Genomic DNA, 17,500 nt, shown 5'->3' on the forward strand with positions numbered 1-17,500 from the left:
TTAATTCATTTTTTTAGTGCATATACATGTGTAGACATTTGGGATGGGGGTGCGCGGCTTGTCTTGGGCACATGTAAGGGGGTGCTTCAAGAAAAAAGGTTAAGAACCACTGATCTAGTGCATTATGTGTAGTATCCTCTTCCAGCTGGAGGTGGAGAATCCAGACAAGGCTCAATGAATGTTTTCACATAGTGTAGTGTAGTGTAGTGTAGTGTGGTGTAGTTAAAGTTTAGTAGATACCAGGTGCTTTGAAAGCCAACATTGATGCAGCAGTTTTGGTTGTTTAGTTACAGGCATTTTAGTAGATACCAGCGCAGACTGCATGTTTTTGGATATTTAGCTGTTGATGCAGTTGTAGTGTTGTTTAAGCGAGACTGCACAGCATTTTGAGTTTGACACTTGTGACAAGCCAGCTGTGTGCTTCTAGGGGTAAAAAGTGCCTGCACACTTCCCTTGCAAAAACTGGCTTCCCAGTCAGCCTCACAAAATATTGAACATTACATTATAACCTTTCACATACATTTTAATGATAGTGTGGATTTTCAGGAAGACGATAGGCAAGACAAAGATGCCCTTAGTGAGACAAATATTCGCTTGCTTGTAAGGCCCTGAAAAGCCTCTACCACTGCACACCGTGGTGGAATATTCCATATTCCAGAGAGAACAGACTCAGACATTATACATACTTTTTGAAATATTACTACAGCTAGTATCTTAAATCAGCACTGTGCAACATTTTCAAATGTATAATAAATCATCCTTAAGTCTTAAATGAAAAATGTATTTTCGGGAGGATACTAGAAGGAGTTGTATTGGCATTATTTACAGTCAACTTTTAAATTCATTATAATAACTTCTTTACATTCACTTTTACTCCGATTTCATTATTGCTGCGATTTCTCACTGTTTTTAACCATGTGAGTCACCTTAGCATTAATGTCTTCAGTTAGGTGAAATGCATGAAGAATGCAAACATGGGGTTGCTGTAGTGCAGCGCGCTAATAGTCCTGCCCACTCTACTATGGTCTCACTTGACTTGGGGACCCAGGTTCAAGTCCTTAACTGGGTCAATTATAATATTCTCTCCTACTTATTTCCGGTTGGTCCTTCCCTGTCCTATCAAGGGCAGTATGGGTAAGCGGTTAGGGTGTCAGACTTGTAACCCAAAGGTTGTCGGTTCAACTCCTGACCCGTCACCGGCCGGCTTCGTGGTGAGAGTAATTAACCAGTACTTTCCCCCATCTTCCTCGATGACTGTGGACATAATTGGGGGCTGCCCCGTTGCACGGGTGAGGCATAAATGCAATTTCATGTTGTGTGCTGTGTCACAATAACAGTGGGAGTTGGAGTTTCCCAGGTGGGCTTTCACAGTAAAACCTCAGAATGCAAACTCCCTGAACGGACGTACAGTATGAGTCAATTGTATTCTTGGATTTTCATAACAACATCAGGGAGAGTTGTTCAAAGTGACTTGCTGCCCCTGTAGCCTCTTTGAACACATGGGCCCACCAGCCCACATATCATTCATCATCACAGCTATGACGTTACTGAGAGCATTAAGTAAGAGATTAAGGCTTGGCCATTACAATTTTGGTGACAATAATGTTATAATATACTTGTAGGCTCTGTGCAAAGGGGTTCATCTTCTTCTTCTCCTGTCCTCCACGCAGGCAACACCAACTCATGACCTCTCTAACACCTCTTGGGGGACTCTACCGGTAGATTCTCCATTAAGAAATAAACAAACATTGCGAATATTCATAAACATTGAGAAATGACCAGGCTCAAAATGCCCATAAAAAGGTGAAAGTGTATCACATTGTCTGAAATGCTGTGCACCCTGTGAGTTCCTCTTCTTCTCCTCTCCTCTCCTCTCCTCTCCTCTCCTTTCCTCTCTTCTCTTCTCTTCTCTTCTCTTCTCTTCTCTTCTCTTCTCTTCTCTTCTCTTCTCTTCTCTTCTCTTCTCTTCTCTTCTCTTCTCTTCTCTTCTCTTCTCCTCTCCATTACTCTCCTCTCCTCTCCTCTCCTCTCCTCTCCTTTCCTCTCCTCTCCTCTCCTCTGCAGGCAACATCAACTCGTGGATGGTGATCTTCGTGCTGCCCATCAACAGTGCCCTGAACCCCATCCTCTACACGCTGACCACCAGCTTCTTCCGGGAGCAGGTGGAGCTGCTGCTGTGCCGCTGGCAGCGCCACTCCGTCCTGAAGAAGGACCGCAAGAGCCTCACCAGCTCCACCATCTACATGGAGCCCGTACACGCCACCCGGCACGCCTCCTCCGGCAGCAGCAGCAGCAACAAGGGCTTCCTGCCCCGGCACTCCCTGCAAGACATGGACTGCAGGTACAGCTGACTCCCTCCACAAGAAGAAGAGGAGGACAAGGAGGAGAAGAAAGGGAGAAGGTGGAAGCTGAGAGGAGACGGATGGAAGAAGTTGGTGGACGGATATGCCAAATTGGTCATGATCAGTCTTCCCTGAAGAAGGATCGTTAGAGCCTCACGATCCCCTGCATCTACACCATGGAGCCCTCACACACACAACACGACACAAACCTCTTCATCCTGCTCGGGGAGGTAACAGCAATGGGCTATCTGCCACAGCACTCCTTGGCAGACATGGATGCCATCCAGGTACAGCTGACTTCCTCCACAAGAGAGAGGAAGATGGGGCTCGTGGCGCACATCCACTCCATATACAGGCACGTCGCCTATGGGGACCCTGGTTCGAATCCGGCATGGATTTCCCATGTCCTAATCCAACCCCATCTCTGTCTCCCAGTTGTTTCCAGTTTCTTCACATCTTCATTGTTCTGTCGCAGCAACAAAGGCTGAAAAGTCCAAAAAGAAAATATAAAAAAAGAAAAAGCAGGTGAAGGAGAGCAGGGAGGGGGAGGAAGAGACGGTACATGGATATGCCAGAGTTTCTCAGATGAACAGGGATGGATTATGACATGAACTGTGCATTAAATGTTTGGACCTGCATATCTGGATCTGTGCATTGATCTGGGCCTGTATGTGAAAGACCAAGCACTTGCACGCATGCAACTCAGCACTGATCCCTACTTTGCTCCCATGGACATGGACTACCATGAAGGAACTTGGAATAGGCCTACCTTGGACTCCGCCTTATCAGGCCAGGACTAAAGAAGACTTTTGGATGAAAGGTGAGGCATCTTCAGGCTCTTAAAGGGGTATGCCACTATTTTGGGGCTTAATACAGTTAAAATCGTTGGCCAGGGTTTATAAAGGTGGTAAAGTGTCTTATTTTTCATGTAAGCCGGTGTCTTGCTTTAAGACAAGTTAAAAGAAGGAGCATGTCGCTAAGCTAGTGAAAGTCAATGGATCCGTGTAGCATTGTAGCATGCTGCACGGATCCATTGACTTTCACTAGCTTAGCGACATATTCCCTCTTTTAACTTGTCATAAAGCAAGACAACGCTTAACATGAAAAATAAGACACTTTACCACCTTTATAAACCCCAGCCAACGATTTTAACTGTATTAACCCCTTAAGACACGGCTTTATAAATTTGTTGTTACCAGTATGGTAATGACCAAGTCGTGGTGCATCACTAAAGGGCCTGTGTTGTGTCATAGTATTGTAGGACTATGGTAGTTACATTTCAATGACTATTACAGCGTGCCACTGGAGGTACGGCGCGCATTAAGGGGCTACGCCCCAAAATAGTGGCATACCCCTTTAAGAAGAAGTGGCCTCGATTCCAACCCAGGCCTATAGGTGAGGGCGTGGGATGGAATCCCGCGTCTGACACCCTTTGTAAGCAAAGGGGAGTAGAGTTGCCCTGCCCAGATTCTGACTCGAACCTGGGCTTCCAGGGTACCAAGCTGGGGCTCTGACCATCACACCAAAGATCCAGGCTCTTGGCATGACAGTCAGAGCACACCAACAAACCAAATGCTGGTCACACCATCACAGTGGAGCTCCTTGGACTATCATGATAGGGATGAATGAGAAATCTTTAGAGAAAAGAATGTTCATTGTCTTGCTATCATTGCACTGTGTGACTTAGTTCAACTCATACTGCTGTTGTAATACTATATGCACACTCAATGGCAAAGGACAACTGTCAGTCAGTCATATCAACTGTTGATGTATTCTTTTATGTATGGCATCAACTCAACAGTGTTAACCTGCAAGTTGATCTCTGACTGTTTTTTGTAATGTAAAGTCTATGTGCAATACCTCCATGTTTCTCTCAGATGCTGTCACAAAGGAGACAGCTGTTGGAAGAGCCTTCATCTTCAATGCTGAATTATGGGACATGAAGTCTTTTTTCTCATGCGTTGTACTTCTTGCTTCCATATGTATCTCAAACACATGCAGTATTCTATGTAGTCAGCAAAACCAGATATATTTGCATTTTGTCAGCATACCATTGCCTTTGGGTAGCCCTAGTAAACTAGATAAACCCTAGCATCACACCATAGAATCACACCAATTCTGTCCACCAATCACAATGCTCTGACTGTGTAGCATTTTTTCAGTTTAAATCTGGACCCTGTTTCTCAAAAGCATCATTGCTAATTAGTTATCAACTTAGCAGGTTGCCAATGGGGAATTGCATGGCAACCAAGTAAGTTGCTGACTTAATCAGCGAGGACATTGTCAAGAAAGGTACCAAGTCAAGTCAAGTCGGCTTTTATTGTCAGTTTCTTCATATGCACAGGTCATACATACCCCTGTGTAGGGAGTCGTTCAAGAGGGATTAGCATGGTGATGACACGGCTCTGCAGTCCTAAAATTGGCAGTTAAGCGGTTTGAAATGGTTTGAATGCCAGCTGCACTTGGTACCACAGCTTTGCCGATGGTGCGAGGCCAGACTATACTTTTTACGTTATCAACCTCTTTGGTTCTTAACCTGGTGTCCGGGTTTTGTCTGTGTTGAGGTTGTGACCAAATTGGGTCAAATCAAAAGTAATTAGAACATATTTTGGTTCCCATGCATAGTCATAAAGGTCTTTATTGATTAATGCTTTGAGCTAGAGTCAATGTAATTAATCACTTGCATCATTTCTTCGTGCGTATATACGTGTAGAAGTTAGGTTTGGGTGTTTGGGGCTGATGTGACTTGTCTCTGCTACAGGTAAGGGGGGCTTTAAGAAAAAAGGGTAAGAACCTGGTTTATCTTACCGGGCTACGCTTTGGGAGAAAAACAGTTAGGCATTTTACTGTTGTACAGATGGTGTCTCATTTCTACATTGTGGAACAAACTAAAGTAAGTCAGGGCCGTTCAAAAAATAGGAATGTCCATATTTGTCCTGTGGGTGTTCCTGTTTACACATAGTCTTATTATCATCTGTGGGTTTACATTTGTATTGTGACTATTTATTTGAATATGTGTCAGTGTGTTGCAGCAGGGATTTGTACATATTGGAAAAAAGACAAAAAAAAACTGATTTGTTAAAGTTCTCATGACATGGAGGGACATGTCAGTAGCCATGAAGGTTCTGTAAGATTATTGCGACTCTGTTGTTTTCTGTCGAGTTTTTAAGACATGTACCCACTCACCAGACATGGTGTGGAATGCCAAGGACGTAAAGTATATGTATGCATGCATGCAGAAGCCAAGATATTCATTTGTGAGCCAAGAAATTCATTGTAGCCTACTTATCTGCAAGCTGGTTTATGTTATAACAAATCTCTGTCACAAATAAAAATACAAAGTGCAATACCAGAGCCTTTTAGCCAAGTCTTGCATTTGTGTAATAGGTCTGGTCTTTTTGAAAAGTGTTTATGGGGGTTGCTGTTGGCCGGTGGCCTAAGGTATCATACCATAAATCTGCCAACCTGGGTGATTCCGACCTAAGGTCATTTCCCGATACTTCCCCGTCTCGCTCTTTCTTTCAATACTTTCTTGTCACTCTGTCACACCCAGAAAGGCACTAAGCCTAATGTAGGCATTAAAAGTTTCTTACATGTGTAATAGTCAATTTAGTTTAGTTTTAGTCACCTGCTTCACGGACAGACCTCCTCAGTTCACCCTAACCTTTCTTTGACAAAAGACTCTCAATTTCCACTTGGACATGTGACCTTTGTCTTGTGGAAAGAGCAAAACCTAACAGGTACGTTCACTCTCCAGACATACACAGTTTCGGATTCCTACATCTGAACTAGAACTGAAGAAAGTCTGACAGTTGAGAAAGCAAAGCAAAGCAGTGAGATGTGAGTAAGATGTAAGATTTAATGTGTTACTTATAGCACTAGGCATATGGAAAAGACTCAGACTCGAAAAAGGAATGTGTTCGCGCAGTTGGATCTGTGTTTTGAAAGAGAACATCAAGCCAAGCCTGGAACCATTATGCACTCAGACATGCATTGTGCACTCACAAAAGCAAACAGAAAGTGTTTGTATATGGTGCCACCTAGTGACCATAAGAAAAACAATGGTCCTTGGCCACCTTCTATGATGTGGTTACCTCTGATTTGACATCTGCACATTCAATGAACTTCGGCTCCCTCCTCATCAGCATGTCTTCATAGCCTACATACATGATGAGCGTAAATTGCATCGGAAGTTCACATCTTTAGTCTTTGTCTTTTCCTGTGCATAGGTCTATTTGACTGTGATGATACCGTTACGGCCGCTGACAGCTTTGACCCAACTTTGACCCAATACATGCAATGGAATGATGACCCATTTCTGGGGCCCCTGCCTTCCTGGGCCCAAGATACCTTACCCTTTTGTTGTGACACCCATCCCCCCCCCCCCAATATCCATTTAGACAGCTGGCAACCAGTGTCAGTAGTATGCACTACCTAATACTTTACTTTAATGTACAGTGCTTTCATATAGGCTCTGAAGCAATGAACGGTTGAATGCAGATTTAAGTGTGTCATGAAAGGATCGGTAATGTTGTGCAGTTGCATATGAAATATGATCTGAAATACACACTATGTGTAGTTGCAAAGAAATGGCTTATACAATGTTTGTAAATCACTATCAAATGTCTTATGAGTCAGTTAGTAATGCATTTCAACAGAGCATTTTCTATTTTGTTTGTTGGAAATTGAAATCACATCAATAGCCTCTCTTAATGCATTACTGACTGAGAGGTAGTACCAGCACTTACAGCTTTTGTTAGGCCCAGGACAAAGGCCACCCACCCAATACATGCAATGTAATGAGGACCCAATTAGGGGGCCCCATCTTCCTGCGCCGAGTACAGCTGACCCCTTTGTCCCTCCTTGTCGGCTTCCCTCCAGGACATTCTGGCCCTTTCAGTTTGTGCCACATTTCAGACACTCCAAAAATTTCCCTAATTTCAATTTCAAAGACAGGGCAAACAAGCATTAACCTATATACTGTATGTGATGTCTTGGGGAATCAATTGATCTACAAAAACAGTAAACTATTACTAACTGAAAGGTAGTACCAGGGCCACTTACAGCTTTTGTTAGGCCCAGGACAAAGTCATCTGAAAGGTTACGTGGCGCTATTCCGACATGTCGCTATTCCGACATTGATGTCTATTGTCGGAATACCGGCGCAAGTTATGCAATTTCTTTGGTTTGTGCTACGTTGCTCAGCTTTTACTAAGTTTAGGGAGAGTGCATACAGTTACCCTAACCCTAACCCTAACCCTGACCCTAACCCTAACCCTAACCTTAACCTTACGGTATGTCGGCTGTCGGAATAGCGGTATGTCGGAATAGCGGTATGTCGGAATAGCGATTGCCCCCCATCTGAAAAGCCCCCCACCCAATACATTCAATGTAATGAGTAAAGTAAACAACATTAATTTAGAACTCTTCAACATTACTTAGTCTTCAATGATTACTCAAAGAAGAAATAACACTGCAGGCATTCACAAAAGTAGTCCTATGGGCCTAGTGTTCCTGTGTCTCATTTCTATTATCTTTTTATGAGCTTGGCATATTGTTTAGCCAATGCGCCTTTCTTCTGTGTCACCTGGACGGCTTCACCAATACAATAGAATTCTTAATTAGGTTCCATGTAAGAGGAGCCAACCTCCTCCTTGACATTTAAACGTTTTTTTTTTTAAAGAAAAGAAAACAAACACGACTTGTTAACATTTTTGGACCGGTCTACCTATTATATATTTTATTTGTCCATGCCTGTGTGGGTAGCAGCTCTAAACCTGAGCATCCTTCACTAACAGGTGTTCAAAACGAAACAAGGAGGGAGAATATGACAGACTTGGAAATGAGCAAATCGTAAACGAGAAATGGTCCCATTCTCTCAAGGAACTGAATTGGATAGGTTGCTAGGGGCGGAGCTCCCCCATCCTCTGTCCCTGGCTGTCTGTCAGTCGATGGATCTCAAATGCAAAAGACCCCGCAAGGATTAATAGAGCAAAGTGCCAATAAAGGACCACGAAGGACTGCGTTGGAATACGTAATGATACTATAACATCAACATTCGCCGAAGAAACACGGTGAGTATTGCGGATTTTGGCAAGCTGGCATCTATTTGTGTTGGCCGTTACACTGTCTTGTCTACTCAGCTCCATCCTAGACAGTGTTTGCTGGGTAAATTGGCACGGCGCGCGAGCTACATGTCTTCCACACAATTATTGGGTGGCTATTGAAAAATTCAATGGGACGCGAGCGGCTGCGCCCAGTTTTTGTTTATTCTTCGTGTTGATGGCGCAAAATCACTACGCTCGCCAATTCCTTTTTACGCATGTTCATGGCCTCTGTAAAAACATATTTAGCAATTTTCCCACACAGGGTATATTGAGACATGTGTTATTATTTCCAAAGATAGCGTGCACCCCGGGAATCTGGCGTAAGCCCCTACCCAGCGTATGTTTTTGTTACCAATGTAGGCTACTAGTGTGGTCGCCTGTCAAATGGTTCACAAGATTCGCTGTTAACAATTACGTACTGAGTGGCATATTGTTCATATTTATAGCAGATTTGAAGACAGTGATGCAATATTGTGGTTACATCTTTGTCTTTCTCAGTACATGCGTTTGGCTGAGCTGGCAACGTTAGATGTCACCAGCAGCACCGCGGGCTACAACAGCCCCCCGCATTTGCTTAAACGGCATTCACGATCACCAGCGAACACAGCCACTCCTTCTATATGCTCAACTGGAGTCCTGTTTGAATAATTTAGGGAACTCATCTTAGGAAGGGGACTCGTGAGCCACTATGGCCATGCCACATTCCCTTTCCAAATGCCGTGCCTATCGAGGAACAAACATACAGATGGCCGGGTATTAGCAACAACAGCTGTAGACATTACTGGTACAATGCGATTTATTGTCATAGTCATAACAATGGGTATGATAGCTTAAATATTTTGGCGGTTGGCTGTATGGCTTGAGAATTCTTTGTTTGGCTCATCTTTGACATTAAGATTGTGTGAAGAAGTATTTCACGCATTTTGACACATGGTAAGACGCAGGCTAAATGTATATACATTTAATAATATTGCTTGTTCTTAATTGTCATTACATTTTTCCTCCTGTGAGGATGAAAAACTGGCATGTTTTTTTGCCAGGCCTACGCTCTTCCATAGATGTCACTGAATTCACATGAAGGGGGGGCTGTCATCACCTGACATCACTTCAGCCTTGTTGGTTATGCCTCCAAACTTTCAACGACAGGCTTGTCTCTTTTGTGTCTTTTTTGCCCTCCAGCTGTGTACTTAAGCAGGTCTTTTGTGGCTGTGACCCGGTTAGACTGTCTCTCCAGTCATCATGGTCCACCACACATTCGCAAGGTCACTGGCAGTGGCACAGAGCAAAGGAGTGAGTGAAACCCCAGAATATTCCAGAAGGGGTCTTGGACTGGGGTTGTTAAAACAGGGTCAATCGACAACTTTGTGATGCTGAGCAGAGGATGGTAGTGTGTCAGATAGGCTTATCCTAAATTTCAGCTGTGCCCCTCTATTTTGGGAGTATATTACCTCAGCACTTCCACTGGCGTACAGGCTGCATGTTGAACACACACAGCAGCCAAAAGTGTAAAATAGGAGAAAAAGAAGGGGAAAACTCCATCTTTTGGGTTTCCTGTGGTGAGATGAGAGAATCACCGATTCCCGATGACAATCAGCTGTGTTGATGCTCCACACAGGAATATCTGGTGTCTTGTTCGATCCGTTTGCCTTTCTGCGGTGAGGGCAATTACGCTGAAGAGATACTCTGCGCTCTAACAGACAGTTCAGAAGCTAGGCCAGACCTGCCCATGTTGGGGTGATCTGAGGAACACCCAGCCAGCTTTAACCCGGTTCTGACCTGCTTACGGCTTCCCTCTGTAGAATTGACTGTCATAAAAGATGTTTCAGAACTGCTCTAAGAACATGTTGAGTATAGGAATAGGGTCTTAAAACAGGGTCAGTAGGGTATCAATTTGCGTTTTGTTCTGAGGGACTCCCAGCCTTCCCCCTGCCCTGTTCACGGCTTCCCTCTGTAGAGTTGACTGCCTTATTAGAAGATAGTCCAGAGATGTCTAGGCATAGGTGTATAAAGTAAAATAAGACATAGTATTGAAAGTATACCTAGTACTACATTGTTTGATACACCGTAATAACTGCTGTATAAAGCAATATTCTGAAAATGTGCCTACTTTATTAGGTACACTGGAATAATTGCTGTATAAACTATGTGAGATCATGTACTACTAGTGTTGTAATAGCATCATTAATATACTTTTAACATCTATATCGTACACCTCTGCTTGTAAGAATGATTTGAGGGCGTTTTCTAGTAGACTGACTGTACACATCACATCAACACATGGAGAATATAGGCTACAAGTATAGAGAACATTTACAGCTACTACATTAGGGCAGCTGTGGTCTTTAAGGCCAGAGGGTTGAGAGTTTGAATCCCACCCTTACCTCTCCTGACACCTCCATCCATGGCTGAATTGCCCTTGAGCAAGGCACCTAACCCCCGATGTTTTGTCTGAAAATGAAAACTTCAAAAAAGTATGTTTAGTATGTTTTTATTTGCAGGCAAAACATTGGTTCTATTGAACATGGTATATTGCCTTGCAATTAGATTAAACCTACTATGTTGCCATTGGCGTACTCCAATGCTACTACTATTAATATACTACTATTACTACTGCCACTTCTAATCTAAGCTTACTACTAGCTAATGCTGTTCTGTACTTACTACCACTACTACTACTACTACTACTACTACTGATTTGACAACATGATTTGGCTGTGTGCATATTGCAATGAATGTATGTTCAGACTGCCCTTTTTGTTCAAAGCATGTTCAGCTCTTAGTGTGAAATTGCTGGGATGTCAGTGGCTGTTGATGTTACTAAACGAGACATCAGCATCACTAAGTGGATAGTCCTGCTGTGCTGAGGGAGAGGATGCTTCTAATTACACGTCTCTTTAGAGAGCCACAGATACCTGGATGGCCAGTGTTTCCCCCAGAGCATGTGTTACCCCTCTTATAATCTGCGCCGTGTGTTGTTGATGATTGCATGCAATGACGAGGAGACGTGGGAACCATGCAGCAGATTTATTTGCCTGGGACACTGGGACACATAAATAAACACACAGTCTCAATCACAAAACCTATCCCCTTACGCATGTATTAGTCAGTGTGGATGGGTGGTTTGCCATATCAGAGATATCTGCAGTGTTTCCCATACATTGAGGAAACTATGGCGGCCCGCCATAGTTTAAATTTGGCCGCCATAGTTTCCGAAAATGTAAAAAAAAAAAAAAAAAAAAAAAAAAAAAAAAAATTTCTTTTTTTTTAACGATATCCGTTTTTGTTAAAAACGATTTGAATTACGATTTCCTTCGCATTTTCCTCCTGGAGTAAATACATCCTATAGAGAAAACCACAAGTGCTTGAAAGACAGAGGGATCAAAAGCCTTGTCAAGTTGTGTTGGGATGAGTTTACTGTTCACTCCCCAGGCTTTGTTTTACAGTTGTAATGAGTTAGGTCAGTGTTTCCCAAACAGGGGTACGTGTACCACTAGGGGTACGCGAGCACACTGCAGGGTGTGCTTGGAAAAATGTCATTATTATAACAAATGTATGGAGTAGTCACACCAGGATAGAGAAATCGATATAAAACATGAATTAGGGGGTACTCATGGCACAACTAAGAGGTTTAGGGGGTACGCAGGACAAAAAAGGTTGGGAAACACTGAGTTAGGTGACAGGCCTTCATTGACAAGGCAGAGGAGACATCGGGCTGCATATAGAAATGAATGTGTAATGAATGTGAATATAGACATAGGCTAAATGTGTAATATGTTGTTCAGCCCTTTTAATGGGAGGAATTTTGAAAAACTGGCCCTGTGACCAGCACCCCTCATGTAGAATATGTACGCCTATGTGTGTGTGGGGAAAATGCACAGCCTACCCTCTTAGACCCTTTTTGTCTATGCGTTAACAATTTCACAGTACTCTTAAATTCTTATCTCTGCTCCTATTTTGTTTTATTATTTTTTTTCATTACATAGACCCCTGCATGAGGGACGAATGAAACTGTGTTGTAAACAGAAATGATTCACTGTACTGCATTAAAAAAAAAAAAAATCTAAATGACAATGTACTACTAATATCATGGGTAAAATGTTATGTAGGCCTAGGCCTATAGTGTCTCCATTTGCCAATGTCATACTGTACTCATTGTTTTGCCATTTTGCATTTACACTGCGTGAATACCCCCCCCCCCCAAAAAAAAAAAGGCCCGCATGGAAACAGCCCCCCCCCTGGAAAAAAATCCTGGCTGCCCCCATAGTTTCCAAAATTTCTGTGGGAAACACTGATCTGATATCTTGACTGAATTGAAAATGGTGTATAGTTTCATATGCAATATGGATAATTCTTTATCTTTTAGGGGACTTAGACAAGGTGGTTGGTGTTTGTTGTTAAGGTGGTTGCCTTAACTGTGCTTAAAAGTGCTTGAGCAAACCATGGATGGCAATGGCGGACATTTCTTTATTTGACCCCAGCTCGGAAGAAATTATGTCTGTTGACTTGATGCTGCTATTTCTTTCTTTCTATCTTACCTCATGAAATTGCTTTCAGAAGCACTGTTGGGTTATGTTATGTCTTCCACTTCAGGTCATGCAAGGAGGATGTGCAATGCAGTGAATTGTGTGCACTGGAGTGAACGCGAGAAGAGAAGCGCTGTATCTTGGTTTCCTTTCAGGAAAGGTTTTCCGTCAGGCGCTGTTTATAGTTACACTGCTCCTCCTACACAAATACAGCTGCAAATAAACTGATTACATAAAGGTGGAGATGTTGGCTGTCCCATACATCTGCGCCTAATAGGAGTGGAACGGTTCACAAAATTCACGGTTCGGTTCATATCACGGTATCAAGGTCACGGTTTTCGGTTCTCTACGGTTCTTTTTTTCAGTTCATGATAAATGGTGCACTGGGAATATTAAACCATATTTATATAACTGCAATTATAAAGTGATGATGCGCAAGTTGAATCAGCTGTCGTCAACTGATGTGCGCTGTCTGAGCGTTCCAAATGCCCTCTTTCAAGTGGCTAATAGAATCAGACTTAGCACTAAATATCCTACATATGGTTTGTATAGGCTTATAATGTGAAAATGGTGTGATTTTAATTGTGTCATCCTCTGATTGCTCTTATATCTTAATGTGTTAATCAGAGAGACTGGATAAGATACTCCTAGAATCTCTGGTTACATATTTTTCTGGGCAGTTAATGAATTGCGGTTTGCCACGGACTGCATTTCACGGTTCGGTATGGTGTGTGAATTGTACGGTTTCGGTTTTCGGTTCGGTTTGTACCATCCCTAGCGCCTAATATAATGGGATGCCTGCCCCTCGGGTAACCCTGGGTAAAGTTGTGGATCCCTCCTCGTTACGGTACGGATTAGGAGGAGAGAGTTTGTTGAACACCACATATCTTGTAACACTGTAATAATAACAATGCAGAATTTTCTAACCGCTTCGTAAGTGTATTGTTGTCAGAAATCCAATGCTTATAGCAAAAAAGAGAAGGTTATATAATGTAAAGTTATTGGAGGCTCCAGAGTAAAGACTACAATGTTAATACTACTGCATTTTACTACTTTGGAAGTGTAAGCTTATTGTTTTTTTTCCTGCAAGTTTCATTATGTTGTCATTATGTGTTGAATGAATACACCTTTAATGACACTTAAATAATAACAATGCAAGATTTTGTAACTGCTTTGTCGTCTGTTTTTGTCTCAAATTCTCTATACTGTAGCTGTGAAGGAAAGGGCTGCATACGTTAAGTTCAGATATTGGAGATCCCAGACTAAAGACTAAAAACAAAAGAATTTAATTGGGTCTATTTTGTGAAGACATAACTTCTTACATGTAGGAGAGCATTACATTTTGGAACTACTTTGTAAGTGTATCGTTGTTGTTTCCCTAAAGGTTAAAGATGAAAGAGTTTAATTGGGCCTTTTTTGTGTTTAACACATAGTCCATGCCGGAGACTACAGCACATTGTGGAACTGTTTTGGAAGTGTGTCGCTGTTCCCTGCAGTATCAGACAGATGGGCAGCCTATTGGCTACATCTCTACCTGTACCAGAGCCGTAGGCAGGCCAGTAAACCATAGCTCAGACAGGCTATGTGTGTGTGTGTGTGTGTGTGTGTGTGTGTGTGTGTGTGTGTGTGTGTGTGTGTGTGTGTGTGTGTGTGTGTATGTGTGTGTCTTGTGTGTTTGTGTTTGTGTGTGTGGGTGTGAGAGAGAGTGAAAGAAGATGAGGGAGAGAGAGAGAGAGACAGACAGACAGACAGACAGACAGACAGACTGTCACACAGACAGACAGGCAGACACAGAGCTTGTTAGCTGCTGAAGGGTGTACGTGTCTGTGTGTGCGTGAGTGCGCATGATGTGTAAGTGTGTTTGTGTGATTGTGTTTACACAGTGAGCTATGAAAGGAGTTGTGTGTGTGTGTGTGTGTGTGTGTGTGTGTGTGTGTGTGTGTGTGTGTGTGTGTGTGTGTGTGTGTGTGTGTGTGTGTGTGTGTGTGTGTGTGTGTGTGTGTGTGTGTGTGTGTGTGTGTGCCTGTGCTGTCGCTGAGGAGGTGCAGTTTAGTCAGCGCTTTGATGTGTTGGCCATGACACTTGTGATGGGAGGGAGAGAGGGAGAGTGGCGGAACGCTCTCATCCGCAGACGGGCAGGAAGAGGCCCTGGAGGCATTACGTAATGCTGTGTGTGTGTGTGTGTGTGTGTGTGTGTGTGTAAGCGTGCGTTTGTGTGAGTATAGTATATGTATTTTTATGCATCAGACAGACAGCCTTCAGTAGACAGTGTCTTGTTTTCATTATTTATAGGTGCTGGACTGTCCTTTTGTTTATGTCGAGCATAAATGTTATATAAGTTCATGTTGCTCTTTGTGGAAGAGCTTTGGTCCTTGAATTTCCATCTATTGTTGTCTGTGTGCAGCTGAGCAGGCTGACATTCTGTTTTGGAAAATAGGAAATTAGGTTTGAATGTTGCTTGCATTTCTAGCAGTATTTATCATGGGTGGGACATAAACACACGCGCACACACGCACACGCACACACACACGTATGCATGCACGGATGCGCACAGACGCACATGCAAACCACATGGGTGGTCTTTAGGGCTGTAACGATACACTTAACTCACGATTTGATTCGTATCACGATTTTTGACCTATGGTTCGATACACCCCATGATTTCACATTTGCCAATTTTATAAAACAAGATTATGAATAAAACTATGACAAGTTGTTGTAGAATAGGTTACAAGAGGCTGCACACAATTTAAAAAAGTTTAGATATAATAATGATGATGATTCGAAGCACCATCACTTCATATCATGTGGTAGTTTTCTGGACTGATGGGTGTCAAAACTTTGAAAGGGTGTATCACGATACTGCCTCCTTGCATCACGATACAGTATCGTGAGTCTTTGTATCACGATTTCTCGGTTCGATACAATATCGTTACAGCCCTAGTGGTCTTCTATATACAGTAGCTTGCGTTAATAATTTATTGTGTGTGTGCAGGCGTGCTGTTCATTGCCCAGTTAGAGTACTGTAGGTGGCTGTCCATAGAAACAGCACACACCTAAGCTTGTCTGTGTCTCCTGTATCAGCAATGGCAATGACTTACAGAAAAATATGTAAACATGAAGTGTATTACTTCATACCTGTATAGTCAATGGATTAGATTGTTTTACAATACCATACTTACCTGAAGTAAGCCTGTGTATTATTTTTTCACAAACAGTCATAATGTAATATCACTTCAGACACTTTGACTTAATATTCACTTGTGCAAGAAGCCTAAATTGGAGCACAGGCCGGTATGCCTCGCTATTACCAAAAATACTGAATCGGAGCAAGATATCGCAAAACACGACCACTCAATGCAAAAGCGTGTGCTCAAGTGGGGTCTCCTAAGGGGGCGTTGTCCCCTATTTCTTCTTCTCTTTTTGAGGTGTTTGCGCAAGACGTGCGCTACCGCCATCTACAGCGCTAAGGGGACTTCATTGATTCTCAACCTCAGGACTCCGAAGGTCTCCTAACCGAAAAGAAACAAAAATAAACAAAATGACGCTTCTTGTTAGATCCACCTTCTTTGCTATTACTATACGGTTACTGTACTAGTAGCAGTGTTAGTCCAACAAGCAGTTCAGTTACTACTATGGGATGAAAATATATCAAGCCAAACCGATCTCAAATATACTCCATAGCCTACGAAATAGTCTATTGCCTACTATAAATGCAATGTAATTCAGTCAGGCACTAGATTTTATTCCAGATCCTGTGAAAGTGGACCATGTTTTTAGGTCTGTGTGTCGCCTTTAGGTGGCGCCATTGTCCCTCCTGTTGCTCCCCTTTGTGAAACATGCAGCTCTGCTGGTCACATGCCTGTTCCATCCACTGTAACCACCAACAACAATCAGCTGATGTTGCAGAGTCAGTAGTGTCTGCTCTGTAAAGGGAAAAAAACCCAAACAGTTGATCCTTATCTTGTAATGTCTGAGATTCCACTGCCTCATCTTAATGTGAATGCATTTCCTTGTGATTCCCCCGAGTCTTCCCTGCTCATTTCCCGTTTATCAGAGGAGAGAAACTCAAGCACAACTTGGGTGGAGTGCAGCAGGGCGCTGACATATCGAGTAACAAGTGCTCCCTCCCTAAGCACAGAGGCATAATGGACTGAAGACAATGAAATGAAAAATAGAAGAGAACATAATATTGCAACATATTTCATTAATGAAATGGCATGTGTTTTATATCAGTGACATTTAGTCTGTTCCTCATTTCAAACTAAAAAGCATTTTTCAGGGCAAGAGGCCATGCTTGCTGAAAAAAGTGGAGGTTATTCTGGGTGCATGTAGGTTACTATAACCCATAAGACCTTGGGTGTGGTTTAATAAATAGAGTAGAGTTACTTCATTCATGCCAAGGGGAAATGAAGGTGTCAAGCGGCTTTCACACAATACACATACATACTATACATGGCCGATTGCAAGACAAACCACACATTGCAAGACAAATCCCATACACCTATATTATACCTATACATGTACA

At 42.7% G+C, this 17,500-nt stretch overlaps 1 protein-coding gene across 1 annotated transcript in view; it reads left to right on the forward strand.

Moving 5' to 3' along the window:
- LOC134452943 (relaxin receptor 2-like) overlaps positions 1 to 3,178 on the forward strand; it is a 67,712-nt gene extending 64,534 nt beyond the window's left edge. Inside the window, exon 19 of the mRNA XM_063203629.1 lies at positions 2,065 to 3,178. Coding sequence (XP_063059699.1) covers positions 2,065 to 2,351 — 287 coding nt within the window. The 3' untranslated portion in view covers positions 2,352 to 3,178. The remainder of the gene's footprint in view (positions 1 to 2,064) is intronic.
- The last annotated feature ends 14,322 nt before the right edge of the window (positions 3,179 to 17,500 follow it).

This window comes from Engraulis encrasicolus, chromosome 7 (genome assembly GCF_034702125.1).
Source record: "Engraulis encrasicolus isolate BLACKSEA-1 chromosome 7, IST_EnEncr_1.0, whole genome shotgun sequence".
In the NCBI taxonomy this organism is placed as follows: domain Eukaryota; kingdom Metazoa; phylum Chordata; class Actinopteri; order Clupeiformes; family Engraulidae; genus Engraulis; species Engraulis encrasicolus.